This window comes from Salmo salar, chromosome 05 (genome assembly GCF_965601325.2).
Source record: "Salmo salar chromosome 05, fSalSal1, whole genome shotgun sequence".
Classification (NCBI taxonomy): Eukaryota; Metazoa; Chordata; class Actinopteri; order Salmoniformes; family Salmonidae; genus Salmo; species Salmo salar.
Genome location: NC_138295.1, coordinates 84,533,617 through 84,550,951, shown reverse-complemented (window position 1 = coordinate 84,550,951; position 17,335 = coordinate 84,533,617). Strand labels below are relative to the sequence as shown.

The 17,335-nt window shown below is 45.2% G+C and overlaps 1 protein-coding gene across 1 annotated transcript in view; it reads right to left on the bottom strand.

Moving 5' to 3' along the window:
- Window positions 1–17,335, bottom strand: part of LOC106596065 (rap guanine nucleotide exchange factor 5) — a 107,308-nt gene that overhangs the window by 19,677 nt on the left and 70,296 nt on the right. Inside the window, exons 8-15 of the mRNA XM_082975792.1 lie at window positions 16,945–17,023; window positions 16,184–16,333; window positions 10,910–11,007; window positions 10,541–10,663; window positions 10,030–10,208; window positions 9,626–9,716; window positions 2,278–2,328; window positions 1,778–1,865 (exon numbers count right to left, since the gene is read on the bottom strand). Of these exons, the coding sequence (XP_082831918.1) occupies window positions 1,778–1,865; window positions 2,278–2,328; window positions 9,626–9,716; window positions 10,030–10,208; window positions 10,541–10,663; window positions 10,910–11,007; window positions 16,184–16,333; window positions 16,945–17,023 (859 nt within the window). The remainder of the gene's footprint in view (window positions 1–1,777; window positions 1,866–2,277; window positions 2,329–9,625; window positions 9,717–10,029; window positions 10,209–10,540; window positions 10,664–10,909; window positions 11,008–16,183; window positions 16,334–16,944; window positions 17,024–17,335) is intronic.

Here is a 17,335-nt window from a genome sequence, read left to right as displayed (position 1 = left end):
CAGTAACATTACAGTAACATTACAGACCACTGCAGGGTTCAGGAGGCAGTGATGACAGTAACATTACAGTAACATTACAGACCACTGCAGGGTTCAGGAGGGAGTGATGACAGTAACATTACAGAAACGTTACAGACCACTGCAGGGTTCAGGAGGCAGTGATGGAAGTAACATTACAGACCACTGCAGGGTTCAGGAGGCAGTGATGACAGTAACATTACAGTAACATTACAGACCACTGCAGGGTTCAGGAGGCAGTGATGACAGGAACATTACAGACCACTGCAGGGTTCAGGAGGCAGCGATGACACTAACATTACAGTAACATTACAGACCACTGCAGGTTTCAGGAGGCAGTGATGACAGTAACATTACAGACCACTGCAGGGTTCAGGAGGCAGTGATGACAGTAGCATTACAGACCCCTGCAGGGTTCAGGAGGCAGTGATGACAGTAACATTACAGTAACATTACAGACCACTGCAGGGTTCAGGAGGCAGTGATGAGAGTAACATTACAGACCCCTGCAGGGTTCAGGAGGGAGTGATGACAGTAACATTACAGTAACATTACAGACCACTGCAGGGTTCAGGAGGCAGTGATGACAGTAACATTACAGACCACTTCAGGGTTCAGGAGGCATTGATGACAGTAACATTACAGTAACATTACAGACCACTGCAGGGTTCAGGAGGTAGTGATGACAGTACCATTACAGTAAAATTACAGACCACTGCAGGGTTCAGGAGGCAGTGATGACAGTAACAGTACAGACCACTGCAGGGTTCAGGAAGCAGTGATGACAGTAACATTACAGTAACATTACAGACCACTGCAGGGTTCAGGAGGCAGTGATGACAGTAACATTACAGTAACATTACAGACCACTGCAGGGTTCAGGAGGGAGTGATGACAGTAACATTACAGAAACGTTACAGACCACTGCAGGGTTCAGGAGGCAGTGATGGAAGTAACATTACAGACCACTGCAGGGTTCAGGAGGCAGTGATGACAGTAACATTACAGTAACATTACAGACCACTGCAGGGTTCAGGAGGCAGTGATGACAGGAACATTACAGACCACTGCAGGGTTCAGGAGGCAGCGATGACAGTAACATTACAGTAACATTACAGACCACTGCAGGTTTCAGGAGGCAGTGATGACAGTAACATTACAGACCACTGCAGGGTTCAGGAGGCAGTGATGACAGTAGCATTACAGACCCCTGCAGGGTTCAGGAGGCAGTGATGACAGTAACATTACAGTAACATTACAGACCACTGCAGGGTTCAGGAGGCAGTGATGAGAGTAACATTACAGACCCCTGCAGGGTTCAGGAGGGAGTGATGACAGTAACATTACAGTAACATTACAGACCACTGCAGGGTTCAGGAGGCAGTGATGACAGTAACATTACAGACCACTGCAGGGTTCAGGAGGCATTGATGACAGTAACATTACAGTAACATTACAGACCACTGCAGGGTTCAGGAGGTAGTGATGACAGTACCATTACAGTAACATTACAGACCCCTACAGGGTTCAGGAGGGAGTGATGACAGTAACATTACAGACCACTGCAGGGTTCAGGTGATAGTGATGACAGTAACATTACAGTAACATTACAGACCACTGCAGGGTTCAGGAGATAGTGATGACAGTAACATTACAGACCACTGCAGGGTTCAGGAGGTAGTGATGACAGTAACATTACAGACCACTGCAGGGTTCAGGAGGGAGTGATGACAGTAACATGCAATGTTTTCTGAGGCACCTTTCAGTAGCAGAGGAAGGAAAGGGATCTTCGGCGTTTTGGTCTTCCTGAAAGTGTCCCTGTAGGCTTTGTGGTTGAGAGAGGGGTCCTGTGAAGACATGTTGAGACAGATGTGATGCTTGTCTTTGGGGAGAAACGTGGTCTTCTGCGTCCCAAATGGCAACATATTCCCTATATAGTGAATACTTATGATCAGGGCCCATAGGGATCTGGTCAAAAGTAGAACACTATGTAAGGCATAGGATGCCATTTGGGACTCAAATATGTGCACTGCAGAAGCCCTCACAACCCCTAACATCTGTTACTGTGTCCCAAGAGACCAGACCTAGTGATAATTAACAAGCCTCCTGCTTTTATTAACTCAACAGTGAAAACAAATAGCCTATTTAATGACCAGATAACCCAATATGTTCCCAGTACTATACGTACAACCCAGAATTCCATGGATAGTCCCATTCATTATTACAGGATCTCTACACAATACAAAATCATGAACTTACCGTCAACATCTCCAGCTCCAAAAACACTTTTTTCAATTTTCCTGGAACTTTCTGATGGAAAGAAAAACAGGTTGAGTTGCCACAACATTTACTGGATCTCCTCAGACCTCCTCCTTGTCCTGTGAAAAGATTTGCACACCCTCCTCCCTCATACAATATTATTACCACCATAAATAACAATGACTGTGGCAACCCTGTGTTTATAAACGTAGATATCAACTTTGCTACTTCAGCATGGTTTGTTGGTACAGTTGATGCCACGCAGGGATATGGGCCAGAAGGTTGAGGGTTCGTCGACCACCACAGACGAGCTCACTCTCCCTGCTTGTCTCATTACACTACGATCAGAGCCGGCAGCAGACAATGATCAGCTAAGAGGAAATCAGATTTTTAACAGTTTGATGCTATATTTATAATTATATAAAATATTTGCAGTGAATTTTCCAACAGTGGAGGCTGCTGATGGGAGGACGGCTCATAATAATGGCCAGAAAGGAGAAAATGGAATGTCGTCAAACACCTGGAAACCATGCATTTCATGTATTTGATACCATCCCACTAATTCTGCTCAGGCCATTACCACAAGCCCGTCCTCCCCAATTAAGGTACCACCAACCTCCTGTGTTTTCCACCAACAGGTTTCTGTGCCAATGCACCACACACAACCAATATGAAATGCATAAATGCATACTGCTTACTGACTGAGCGCTTATCATCATGGTTTGTGTTTTCAACTCCACAAGTAGAGAATGTCTATCTGACAGAGAACATCCCCCCTACCTTATAGACTTACTCAGTATCGAAGGCTTGGCTTCACAATCTACGAATGTCATTCAACTTTTTGCTGTTTTGAAACAGATGTCTCTTTCCATTGATCGAATGGCCGTTGCTCAGTTAAGATGCTGGAATTACACTGAGTGTACAAAACATTAGGAACTGCTCTTCCCATGATATAGACTGACCAGGTGAATCCAGGTGAAAGCTATGATCCCTTATTGACGTCACTGTTAAATCCACTACAATCAGTGTAGATGAAGGGGAGGAAACAGGTTAAAGAAGGATTTCTAAGCTTTGAGACAATTGAGATATGGATTGTGTATGTGTTCCATTCAGAGGGTGAATGGGCAAGACAAAGATTTAAGTGCCTTTGAACAGGGTATGGTAGTAGGTGCCAGGCACACCAGTTCGTGTGTCAAGAACTGCAATGCTGCTGGGTTTTCACAATCAACAGATTCCTGTGTGTATCAAGAATGGTCTACCTTCCAAAGGACATCCAGCCAACTTGACACAACTGTGGGAAACATTGGAGTCAACATGGGAGAGCATCCCTGTGGAACGCTTTGGACATCTTGTAGTGTCCATGCCCCGACGAATTGAGGCTGTTCTGAGGGCAAAATGGGGTGCAACTCAATATTAGGAAGGTGTTCCTAATGTTTTCTACAGTCAGTGTATAGTGGGGGGTGCAACTCAATATTAGGAAGGTGTTCCTAATGTTTTGTACACTCAGTGTATAGTGGGGGGGTGCAACTCAATATTAGGAAGGTGTTCCTAATGTTTTGTACACTCAGTGTATAGTGGGGGGTGCAACTCAATATTAGGAAGGTGTTCCTAATGTTTTGTACACTCAGTGTATAGTGGGGGGGGTGCAACTCAATATTAGGCAGGTGTTCCTAATGTTTTGTACAGTCAGTGTATAGTGGAGTGGGGTGTGCAACTCAATATTAGGAAGGTGTTCCTAATGTTTTGTACACTTGGTGTATATTCGAGTGGAGTGGATGAATGTGAGCAGGTAGCCTACAGGAGACTTTTGAAGTAGCGTTATCAGGCTGAAACATTGTGACTATATTTAGGCGTTAGGTTCTAGGTCTAGAAATAGATGGGAAAGGAGGCAGAACGCATGTTAAGTTTCCCTGAATAACTGGGCCTGCTGGGAGCACAGGCCTATGTGGAGAAGACTTAGGAGAATGATGATCCGTATCAGAAGTAAAAATCCAGCCAGACTGACCTGCTACTGTGCTTTTCTAGAATCTGTCCAGAGTCGACCCACAACTGATCCATGGAATGAAACATTCAATTAACAAGGCTATTGCGCCATTATTCAAATGGAATTTTCACTGCCGATTACAGCCTAGAGTAGAATTGTACTCAATTGAAAACAGTAATGCACTTTTTCATTGCATTGTGGTGTTGTACTGTACTATAATCTAGGTAAGATAACTGTATTGTCCCTAAACAAGATCAATAGGGGAGGTTTTTGAGCTGCATGTTTCAGGTCTTCACTGTTCTTTGATGATGTAATGATGCCTCTCAGCTACTCTTCTATCGAGTGGATTTACATTGAACATTGGTGAAGATTTGAATGATTTTATGTGTGGTATGATTGCTAATTAGCATTTTGCAGATCTGGATAAACATCCACCCACCGCTACTGTCGCTATGAATAGAGGACAGGATAGACAGTTGACGGGTAGACTATATATGATTCATCTACTACTGTAGTCACTATGAATAGAGGACAGGATAGACAGTTGACTGGTAGACAATATATGATTCATCTACTACTGTAGTCACTATGAATAGAGGACAGGATAGACAGTTGACTGGTAGACAACATTGACATATGGTTTAGTAAGAGTGTAGAAAAGCATAGTGCATAAGGGATGTACCAAAACATCTCCTCTGTGCCCAATAAAAACACACTACCCTCCTCTGTGCCCATTAAAAACACACTACCCTCCTCTATGCCCAATAAAAACACACTACCCTCCTCTGTGCCCAATAAAAACACACGACCCTCCTCTATGCCCAATAAAAACACACTACCCTGCTCTGTGCCCAATAAAAACACACTACCCTTCTCTGTGCCCAATAAAAACACACCACCCTCCTCTGTGCCCAATAAAAACACACTACCCTCCTCTGTGCCCAATAAAAACACACTACCCTCCTCTATGCCCAATAAAAACACACTACCCTACCCTCTGCCCAATAAAAACACACTACCCTCCTCTGTGCCCAATAAAAACACACTTCCCTCCTCTGTGCCCAATAAAAAACACACTACCCTCCACTCTGCCCAATAAAAACACACTACCCTCCCCTCTGCCCAATAAAAACACACCACCCTCCTCTGTGCCCAATAAAAACACACTACCTTGCTCTGTGCCCAATAAAAACACACTACCCTCCTCTGTGCCCAATAAAAACACACTACCCTCCCCTCTGCCCAATAAAAACACACTACCCTCCTCTGTGCCCAATAAAAACACACTACCCTCCTCTGTGCCCAATAAAAATTCACTACCCTGCTCTAGTGCCCAATAAAAACACACTACCCTCCTCTGTGCCCAATAAAAACACACTACCCTGCTCTAGTGCCCAATAAAAACACACTACCCTCCTCTGTGCCCAATAAAAACACACTACCCTTCTCTATGCCCAATAAAAACACACTACCCTGCTCTGTGCCCAATAAAAACACACAACCCTCCTCTGTGCCCAATAAAAACACACTACCCTCCTCTGTGCCCAATAAAAACACACTACCCTGCTCTGTGCCAAATAAAAACACACTACCCTCCTCTGTGCCCAATAAAAACACACTACCCTCCTCTGTGCCCAATAAAAACACACTACCCTGCTCTATGCCCAATAAAAACACACTACCCTCCTCTATGCCCAATAAAAACACACTACCCTCCTCTATGCCCAATAAAAACACACTACCCTCCTCTGTGCCCAATAAAAACACACTACCCTGCTCTGTGCCCAATAAAAACACACAACCCTCCTCTGTGCCCAATAAAAACACACTACCCTCCTCTGTGCCCAATAAAAACACACTACCCTCCTCTGTGCCCAATAAAAACACACTACCCTCCTCTGTGCCCAATAAAAACACACTACCCTCCTCTGTGCCCAATAAAAACACACTACCCTGCTCTATGCCCAATAAAAACACACTACCCTCCTCTATGCCCAATAAAAACACACTACCCTCCTCTATGCCCAATAAAAACACACTACCCTCCTCTGTGCCCAATAAAAACACACTACCCTGCTCTGTGCCCAATAAAAACACACAACCCTCCTCTGTGCCCAATAAAAACACACTACCCTCCTCTGTGCCCAATAAAAACACACTACCCTCCTCTGTGCCCAATAAAAACACACTACCCTCCTCTGTGCCCAATAAAACACACTTCCCTCCTCTGTGCCCAATAAAAACACACTACCCTCATCTGTGCCCAATAAAAACACACTACCCTCCTCTGTGCCCAATAAAAACACACAACCCTCCTCTGTGCCCAATAAAAACACACTACCCTCCTCTATGCCCAATAAAAACACACTACCCTACCCTCTGCCCAATAAAAACACACTACCCTCCTCTGTGCCCAATAAAAACACACTTCCCTCCTCTATGCCCAATAAAAATACACTACCCTCCACTCTGCCCAATAAAAACACACTACCCTCCCCTCTGCCCAATAAAAACACACCACCCTCCTCTGTGCCCAATAAAAACACACTACCTTGCTCTGTGCCCAATAAAAACACACTACCCTCCTCTGTGCCCAATAAAAACACACTACCCTCATCTGTGCCCAATAAAAACACACTACCCTCCCCTCTGCCCAATAAAAACACACTACCCTCCTCTGTGCCCAATAAAAACACACTACCCTCCTCTGTGCCCAATAAAAATTCACTACCCTGCTCTAGTGCCCAATAAAAACACACTACCCTCCTCTGTGCCCAATAAAAACACACTACCCTGCTCTAGTGCCCAATAAAAACACACTACCCTCCTCTGTGCCCAATAAAAACACACTACCCTTCTCTATGCCCAATAAAAACACACTTCCCTCCTCTATGCCCAATAAAAACACACTACCCTCCACTCTGCCCAATAAAAACACACTACCCTCCCCTCTGCCCAATAAAAACACACCACCCTCCTCTGTGCCCAATAAAAACACACTACCTTGCTCTGTGCCCAATAAAAACACACTACCCTCCTCTGTGCCCAATAAAAACACACTACCCTCCCCTCTGCCCAATAAAAACACACTACCCTCCTCTGTGCCCAATAAAAACACACTACCCTCCTCTGTGCCCAATAAAAATTCACTACCCTGCTCTAGTGCCCAATAAAAACACACTACCCTCCTCTGTGCCCAATAAAAACACACTACCCTGCTCTAGTGCCCAATAAAAACACACTATCCTCCTCTGTGCCCAATAAAAACACACTACCCTTCTCTATGCCCAATAAAAACACACTACCCTGCTCTGTGCCCAATAAAAACACACAACCCTCCTCTGTGCCCAATAAAAACACACTACCCTCCTCTGTGCCCAATAAAAACACACTACCCTGCTCTGTGCCCAATAAAAATACACTACCCTCCTCTGTGCCCAATAAAAACACACTACCCTCCTCTGTGCCCAATAAAAACACACTACCCTGCTCTATGCCCAATAAAAACACACTACCCTCCTCTATGCCCAATAAAAACACACTACCCTCCTCTATGCCCAATAAAAACACACTACCCTCCTCTGTGCCCAATAAAAACACACTACCCTGCTCTGTGCCCAATAAAAACACACTACCCTTCTCTATGCCCAATAAAAACACACAACCCTCCTCTGTGCCCAATAAAAACACACTACCCTCCTCTGTGCCCAATAAAAACACACTACCCTCCTCTGTGCCCAATAAAAACACACTACCCTCCTCTGTGCCCAATAAAAACACACTACCCTCCTCTGTGCCCAATAAAAACACACCACCCTCCTCTGTGCCCAATAAAAACACACAACCCTGCTCTGTGCCCAATAAAAACACACTACCCTCCTCTGTGCCCAATAAAAACACACAACCCTCCTCTGTGCCCAATAAAAACACACTACCCTCCTCTGTGCCCAATAAAAACACACTACCCTCCTCTGTGCCCAATAAAAACACACTACCCTCCTCTGTGCCCAATAAAAACCCACTACCCTCCTCTGTGCCCAATAAAAACACACTACCCTCCTCTATGCCCAATAAAAACACACTACCCTCCTCTATGCCCAATAAAAACACACTACCCTCCTCTATGCCCAATAAAAACACACTACCCTGCTCTGTGCCCAATAAAAACACACTACCCTCCTCTATGCCCAATAAAAACACACTACCCTCCTCTGTGCCCAATAAAAACACACTACCCTCCTCTGTGCCCAATAATAACACACTACCCTCCTCTGTGCCCAATAAAAACACTCTACCCTCCTCTGTGCCCAATAAAAACACACTACCCTCCTCTATGCCCAATAAAAACACACTACCCTGCTCTGTGCCCAATAAAAACACACTACCCTGCTCTGTGCCCAATAAAAACACACTACCCTGCTCTATGCCCAATAAAAACACACTACCCTGCTCTATGCCCAATAAAAACACACTACCCTCCTCTATGCCCAATAAAAACACACTACCCTCCTCTGTGCCCAATAAAAACACACTACCCTCCACTGTGCCCAATAAAAACACACTACCCTCCTCTGTGCCCAATAAAAACACACTACCCTCCTCTGTGCCCAATAAAAACACACTACCCTCCTCTGTGCCCAATAATAACACACTACCCTCCCCTCTGCCCAATAAAAACACACTACCCTGCTCTGTGCCCAATAAAAACACACAACCCTCCTCTGTGCCCAATAAAAACACACTACCCTCCTCTGTGCCCAATAAAAACACACTACCCTCCTCTATGCCCAATAAAAACACACTACCCTCCTCTATGCCCAATAAAAACACACTACCCTGCTCAGTGCCCAATAAAAACACACTACCCTCCTCTATGCCCAATAAAAACACACTACCCTCCTCTGTGCCCAATAAAAACACACTACCCTCCTCTGTGCCCAATAATAACACACTACCCTCCTCTGTGCCCAATAAAAACACACTACCCTCCTCTGTGCCCAATAAAAACACACTACCCTCCTCTATGCCCAATAAAAACACACTACCCTGCTCTGTGCCCAATAAAAACACACTACCCTGCTCTGTGCCCAATAAAAACACACTTCCCTTCTCTGTGCCCAAAAAAACACACTACCCTCCCCTCTGCCCAATAAAAACACACTACCATGCTCTGTGCCCAATAAAATCTAAAATAAAATAATCCTCAAAGCAACAACAAAACGTTAGACAACTCTCTCCTATTTTGAACTAACCAGCACATTTCAAACTGTCCCTTGGCAAAAGACAATCAAGACTAGTTTATTTGAAAAGCTTAAAAGACATCCCATCACAAATAGTCACATACAGAAGCAGACAAACACTGACCTCCCAGGTCTGACTTAGGCGGCTAACTGCTGCTGTGTTCAGACCCATAACGATGGCAAAGAAAGAGTTGAGGTTCCTCTGGGCTTTACAGCTGAAGAAACAAAGAGTGACACTGTTAACACCAGCTTCATACAGTAATGATACAGGAATACAAACTGTAATTCCTCACTAAACCACAGGAGGGGGCATCCTGTCCATGCATACCTCACTATAATAGAGTATTGTGCAGAGTTCTGTAGTTGACGTATTGGGCCCTTAGTGAAATGGACCAGTCATACTGCTCTACTTCTGTAGAAGAAAACTTTAGCACATTTTGAGGATGTAACAACTCTGCTCTAAATGCTGGATCCCACTATGTTGTGGTCAGAGAGGAGAGGATAGGAGAGGAGAGGATAGGAGCTCACTGGGCAGCGATCTTGATGAACTTCTTGATGAGTTGGACTCTGTTGCAGAGCGTAGGACACATCAGGACTTCTGTCATCACCCACAGCTGTACCTCATTGCAGCGCTGCAGCAGCAGCTCCAGCGCCACCGTGTGGCCACCGCTGGCATGACGGCTGAACGTGAAGTACACCAGCTCTTGCTGTAGTGGAGAGAGACAGGACAGGGCAGGACAGGACAGGGCAGGACAGGACAGGGCAGGACAGGGCAGGACAGGACAGGACAGGGCAGGACAGGACAGGGCAGGACAGGGCAGGACAGGGCAGTACAGGACAGGGGTGAGCTTGTAGAAAGCTTTGAATCACTAATATATTTAACTATGTCCTAAATGGCACCCTATTCCCTTTATAGCGCACTACTTTTGACCAGAGCTCTATTGGCCCTGGTAAAAACAAAAGGTGCACTATAGTGAATCGGGTGCCAATTGGGACGCATACATAGTGTAGGTGATGGACAAAAGATGATGTCACGGACCTCATGTATTGAGTTGAAGACACTCCAGTCAAAGTTTGTAAGGGTGACAGCCACGTCCCATGTGTTCATACTCAGCATGCGAGCTGACCTCTGTTGTAGCTCTGCGTTGTCTGTGAACGGGTTCTGAGAGGAGAAATGAATATGATATATGTTCTGTCGGGTTATGTAAGAACATGTTCTTTTCTGGTGTGATATGACCCTGTGGGATATAGGCTGGAAGCATATCCAGTAGGAATCAGGTATATAATGTGATAAACCAAATGCAGAAGTAGCTTGATAGGAGGCCTGAGGACTGTCACCTCTGCTAGATTCATTCACATTGTAGCCTGCTGAGGAACTGCATTGAAGTGGACTCATTGTGATTCCTACCATGACTTCACTCAGATCCTTTCTGCACACATGCAGCCTCCCCACTGCTGTCAGCGAATCAGAGTAGAGCCTGTCCTGAGGCTTCAGGAGGAGTTTCTCTGGAGAGAGGAAGCATCACACACAGCACAGCCGTTATAAATATGTCAGCCAGCGTGTCACCTGCTATCTGGGGTAGATAAGTGTCCCAGTGCCGGGTTGGTTCTGTTCTGCAGTAGTCAGTCAGTGTAGGGTTGGTTCTGTTCTACAGTAGTCAGTCAGTGTAGGGTTGGTTCTGTTCTGCAGGACTCAGTCAGTGTAGGGTTGGATCTGTTCTGCAGGACTCAGTCAGTGTAGGGTTGGTTCTGTTCTGCAGTAGTCAGTCAGTGTAGGGTTGGTTCTGTTCCACAGTAGTCAGTCAGTGTAGGGTTGGTTCTGTTCTGCAGGACTCAGTCAGTGTAGGGTTGGTTCTGTTCCACAGTAGTCAGTCAGTGTAGGGTTGGTTCTGTTCCACAGTAGTCAGTCAGTGTAGGGTTGGTTCTGTTCTGCAGGACTCAGTCAGTGTAGGGTTGGTTCTGTTCTGCAGGACTCAGTCAGTGTAGGGTTGGATCTGTTCTGCAGGACTCAGTCAGTGTAGGGTTGGTTCTGTTCCACAGTAGTCAGTCAGTGTAGGGTTGGTTCTGTTCCACAGTAGTCAGTCAGTGTAGGGTTGGTTCTGTTACGCAGGACTCAGTCAGTGTAGGGTTGGTTCTGTTCTGCAGGACTCAGTCAGTGTAGGGTTGGTTCTGTTCTACAGTAGTCAGTCAGTGTAGGGTTGGTTCTGTTCTGCAGGGGTCAGTCAGTGTAGGGTTGGTTCTGTTCTACAGTAGTCAGTCAGTGTAGGGTTGGTTCTGTTCCACAGTAGTCAGTCAGTGTAGGGTTGGTTCTGTTCTGCAGGACTCAGTCAGTGTAGGGTTGGTTCTGTTCTACAGTAGTCAGTCAGTGTAGGGTTGGTTCTGTTCTGCAGGACTCAGTCAGTGTAGGGTTGGTTCTGTTCTGCAGGACTCAGTCAGTGTAGGGTTGGTTCTGTTCTGCAGGACTCAGTCAGTGTAGGGTTGGTTCTGTTCTACAGTAGTCAGTCAGTGTAGGGTTGGTTCTGTTCTGCAGGACTCAGTCAGTGTAGGGTTGGTTCTGTTCTGCAGGGGTCAGTCAGTGTAGGGTTGGTTCTGTTCTACAGTAGTCAGTCAGTGTAGGGTTGGTTCTGTTCTACAGTAGTCAGTCAGTGTAGGGTTGGTTCTGTTCTGCAGGACTCAGTCAGTGTAGGATTGGTTCTGTTCTACAGTAGTCAGTCAGTGTAGGGTTGGGTCCTGTTCTACAGTAGTCAGTCAGTGTAGGGTCGTTTCTGTTCTACAGTAGTCAGTCAGTGTAGGGTTGGGTCCTGTTCTACAGTAGTCAGTCAGTGTAGGGTTGGTTCTGTTCTACAGTAGTCAGTCAGTGTAGGGTTGGTTCTGTTCTACAGTAGTCAGTTAGTGTAGGGTTGGTTCTGTTCTACAGTAGTCAGTCAGTGTAGGGTTGGTTCTGTTCTGCAGTAGTCAGTCAGTGTAGGGTTGGTTCTGTTCTACAGTAGTCAGTCAGTGTAGGGTTGGTTCTGTTCTACAGTAGTCAGTCAGTGTAGGGTTGGTTCTGTTCTGCAGGACTCAGTCAGTGTAGGGTTGGTTCTGTTCTACAGGACTCAGTCAGTGTAGGGTTGGTTCTGTTCTGCAGGACTCAGTCAGTGTAGGGTTGGTTCTGTTCTACAGTAGTCAGTCAGTGTAGGGTCGGTTCTGTTCTACAGTAGTCAGTCAGTGCAGGGTCGGTTCTGTTCTGCAGTAGTCAGTCAGTGTAGGGTTGGTTCTGTTCTACAGTAGTCAGTCAGTGTAGGGTTGGTTCTGTTATACAGTAGTCAGTCAGTGTAGGGTTGGTTCTCTTCTAAAGTAGTCAGTCAGTGTAGGGTTGGTTCTGTTCTGCAGTAGTCAGTCAGTGTAGGGTTGGTTCTGTTATACAGTAGTCAGTCAGTGTAGGGTTGGTTCTGTTCTGCAGGACTCAGTCAGTGTAGGATTGGTTCTGTTCTACAGTAGTCAGTCAGTGTAGGGTTGGTTCTGTTCTACAGTAGTCAGTCAGTGTAGGGTTGGTTCTGTTCCACAGTAGTCAGTCAGTGTAGGGTTGGTTCTGTTCTACAGTAGTCAGTCAGTGTAGGGTTGGTTCTGTTCTGCAGGACTCAGTCAGTGTAGGGTTGGTTCTGTTCTGCAGGACTCAGTCAGTGTAGGGTTGGTTCTGTTCTACAGTAGTCAGTCAGTGTAGGGTTGGTTCTGTTCTACAGTAGTCAGTCAGTGTAGGGTTGGTTCTGTTCTACAGTAGTCAGTCAGTGTAGGGTTGGTTCTGTTCTACAGTAGTCAGTCAGTGTAGCCACAGCGGCTGACAACAGAAAACGACTACATGTCGGGACAGCAGGACTTTGTTCATTCCTGCTCGCTTTAGGTGGACAGACTTTATATGTGTATACTGTATCCTAGTCCAGGCTCATCCTATATAACTACTGCTGTACACACCTTTTCTATTCATATACTGTCCATACTGTCTTTACACATCATTATATGTACATAATATACATGCACAGTATCAGTCAAAAGTTTGGACACAACTACTCATTCAAGGGATTATCTTTATTTGACTATTTTGTATATTGTAGAATAACAGTTAAAACATCAAACTATCAAATTACACATGGAATCATGTAGTAACCAAAAATGTATTTTATACTTGAGATTATTCAAAGTAGCCACCCTTTGCCGCCTTGATGACAGCTTTGAACACTCTTGGCATTCTCTCAACCAGCTTCATGAGGAATGTTTTTCCAACAGTCTTGAAGGAGTTCCCACATATGCTGAGCACTTGCTGGTTGCTTATAATTTACTCTGCGGTCCAACTCATCCCAAACCATCTCAATTGGGTTGAGGTTGGGTGATTGTGGAGGCCAGGTCATCTGATGCAGCACTCCATCACTCCCCTTCTTGGTCAATTAGCCCAAATGGGCATTGTCCTATTAAAAAACAAATTATAGTCTCACTAAGCACAATCCAGATGGGATGGTGTATCGCTGCAGAATGCTGTGGTAGCCATGCTGGTTAAGTGTGCCTTGAATTCTAAATAAATCACAGACAGTGTCACCAGCAATGCAGCCCCACACCATCACACCTCCTCCTCCATGCTTCACGGTGGGAACCACACATGCTGAAATCATCCATTCACCTACTCTGCATCTCACAAAGACATGGCAGATGGAAGCATAAAATCTCAAAGGACAGATTTCCACTGGTCTAATGTCCATTGCTCGTGTTTCTTGGCCCACACAAGTCTCTTCTTCTTATTGGTGTCCTTTAGTAGGGGTTTCTTTGCAGCAATTCGCCCATGAAGACCTGATTCACTCAGTCTCATCTGAACAGTTGATGTTGAGATGTCTGTTACTTGAACTCTGTGAAGTATTTATTTGGGCTGCAATCTGAGGTGCAGTTAACTCTAATGAACTCTAATGAATCTTCTGCAGCAGAGGTAACTCTGGGTCTTCCTTTCCTGTGGCGGTCCTCATGAGAACCAGTTTCTTCATAGCGCTTGATGGTTTTTGCGACTGCACTTCAAGAAACTTTCTTGAAGTTCTTGAAATGTTCCGCATTGACTGACCTTCATGTCTTAAGGTAATGATGGACTGTCATTTCTCTTTGCTTATTTGAGTTGTTCTTGCCATAATATGGACTTGGTCTTTTACCAAATAGGAATATCTTCTGTATACCACCCCTACCTTGTCACAACACAACTAATTGGCTCAAACGCATTAAGAAGGAAAGAAATTCCAGAAATTAACTTTTAACAAGGCACACCTGTTAATTGAAATACATTCCAGGTGACTACCTCATGAATCTGGTTGAGAGAATGCCAAGAGTGTGCAAAGCTGTCATCAAGGCAACGGGTGGCTACTTTGAAGAATCTCAAATATAACATTGCTTGTTCTGATATTTCTTGAGTTCTCTGTATTTTTTGGGATTCTCTGTGTGTGTGTATTGTGTTTTTATTTATATTATGTTTTGTATTGCTAGGTATTACTGCACTGTTGGAGCTAGAAACACAAGCATTTCGCTGCACTTGTGGTAACATCTGCAAATCTGTGTACGCGACCAATAAACTTTTGATTTGATAGGATTTCAACAAGCAGGCAGTCAGACAGACAGACCATTGGAACTCTGGTGAATCCCTGTGTGTGTTATGTTGTGGTTAGTTACCTCAACGGTAAATGACAACCAACAGGACCAGCTACTCCAGGTATGGTTAGGTTAGGGTAAGATTAGATACCTCCAGGGTAGGTGACAGTCAGTAGGATCATTTCCTCCAGTGTGTTGTGTATGGTTAGGTTAGGGTTAGATTAGATACCTCCAGGGTAGGTGACAGTCAGCAGGATCATTTCCTCCAGTGTGCTGTGTATGGTTAGGTTAGGGTTAGATTAGATACCTCCAGGGTAGGTGACAGTCAGCAGGATCATTTCCTCCAGTGTGTTGTGTATGGTTAGGTTAGGGTAAGATTAGATACCTCCAGGGTAGGTGACAGTCAGCAGGATCATTTCCTCCAGTGTGTTGTGTATAGTTAGGTTAGGGTTAGATTAGATACCTCCAGGGTAGGTGACAGTCAGCAGGATCATTTCCTCCAGTGTGTTGTGTATGGTTAGGTTAGGGTTAGATTAGTTACCTCCAGGGTAGGTGACAGTCAGTAGGATCATTTCCTCCAGTGTGTTGTGTATGGTTAGGTTAGGGTTAGATTAGATACCTCCAGGGTAGGTGACAGTCAGCAGGATCATTTCCTCCAGTGTGCTGTGTATGGTTAGGTTAGGGTTAGATTAGATACCTCCAGGGTAGGTGACAGTCAGCAGGATCATTTCCTCCAGTGTGTTGTGTATGGTTAGGTTAGGGTAAGATTAGATACCTCCAGGGTAGGTGACAGTCAGCAGGATCATTTCCTCCAGTGTGTTGTGTATAGTTAGGTTAGGGTTAGATTAGATACCTCCAGGGTAGGTGACAGTCAGCAGGATCATTTCCTCCAGTGTGTTGTGTATGGTTAGGTTAGGGTTAGATTAGTTACCTCCAGGGTAGGTGACAGTCAGCAGGATCATTTCCTCCAGTGTGTTGTGTATAGTTAGGTTAGGGTTAGACTAGATACCTCCAGGGTAGGTGACAGTCAGCAGGATCATTTCCTCCAGTGTGTTGTGTATGGTTAGGTTAGGGTTAGATTAGATACCTCCAGGGTAGGTGACAGCCAGCAGGACCAGCTCCTCCAGGGGGACATCCAGTCTCTCAGCCACCTCCTGCAGCAGCCCCTGGGCCACAACACTGGCCAGGCTCCTCACACTCAGATATGAGTCCATGCTCACGTACACATGACACAACACTGAGGAGGGAGGGAGAGGGAGAGGAAGGAAGGAACGAGAGACAGAGCGAGAAAGAGAACACTGTTTATCCCATAGAAGTAGAACGAATAGAATGGAGTTCGAACTACTGACCATAGCAATTTGAATGGTCAACTTATGGGTGTTCTCAAATGGCTAACCTGCTACATAAAGTGGTACATGAGGTGATGTGTGTGAAGAGGCTGGACCGACTGACACTTTTCTGAACAATGAAATTCTCAATGCTTTCATGTTCAATGATGTCATAATTCACATGCATCACCTCATGTACTGACATCATTGAACATGAAAGCATTGGGATTTTCATTGTTCAGAAAAGTCTCATTCTGCCCAGCCTCAAGGATTTCCATTGTTACTCTGTCTACTCACAGTGCTTGCTACCTTAAAAAGAATGGCTCTGAGATGCTCTATACAGAACGTCATCAGCCGACACAAACTTTGGAAACAATGCATGTTGGGAGGAATGTAGGAAGAAGAAATAGAAAGACAGGGGCTGCATCCCAAATGGCCATAGGGCCCTGCTCAAAAGTAGTGCACTATATAGGGAATAGGGTGCCATTTGAGACGCAGGCAGATTTTAGGACCGACTCACCTTCCCTGGTCTCCCTTTGTGTTCTTCTGGACGGGAGCCCGTTCTCTTTCAGGCTCAGTTGGTGGGAAAGAGCTTTGCTCTAAATGGAAGGACATACAGGGAATTCAGAACACATTCATACTGTGTGAGTAAACATTCTAACTCTTCTGGACTCTTGTGGTTTCTGCAGGAAACAAGAGGACAATAGTATTTAATGACCCAAACGGTTGCAAATAGGCTATAAGGAAACCTGGCTATTTAAAAGTAAACACATCCCTACAACATATCCTCAACTAGATTCAGCCGCGGGCCCATTTTTTTCTTGAGCGGATGATTAGGAGGCCAGAACATAATTACAAATAATTTGTAGACTGTAAATTGACCGCAAGAAGCCCAAACTGTCACATCCTGA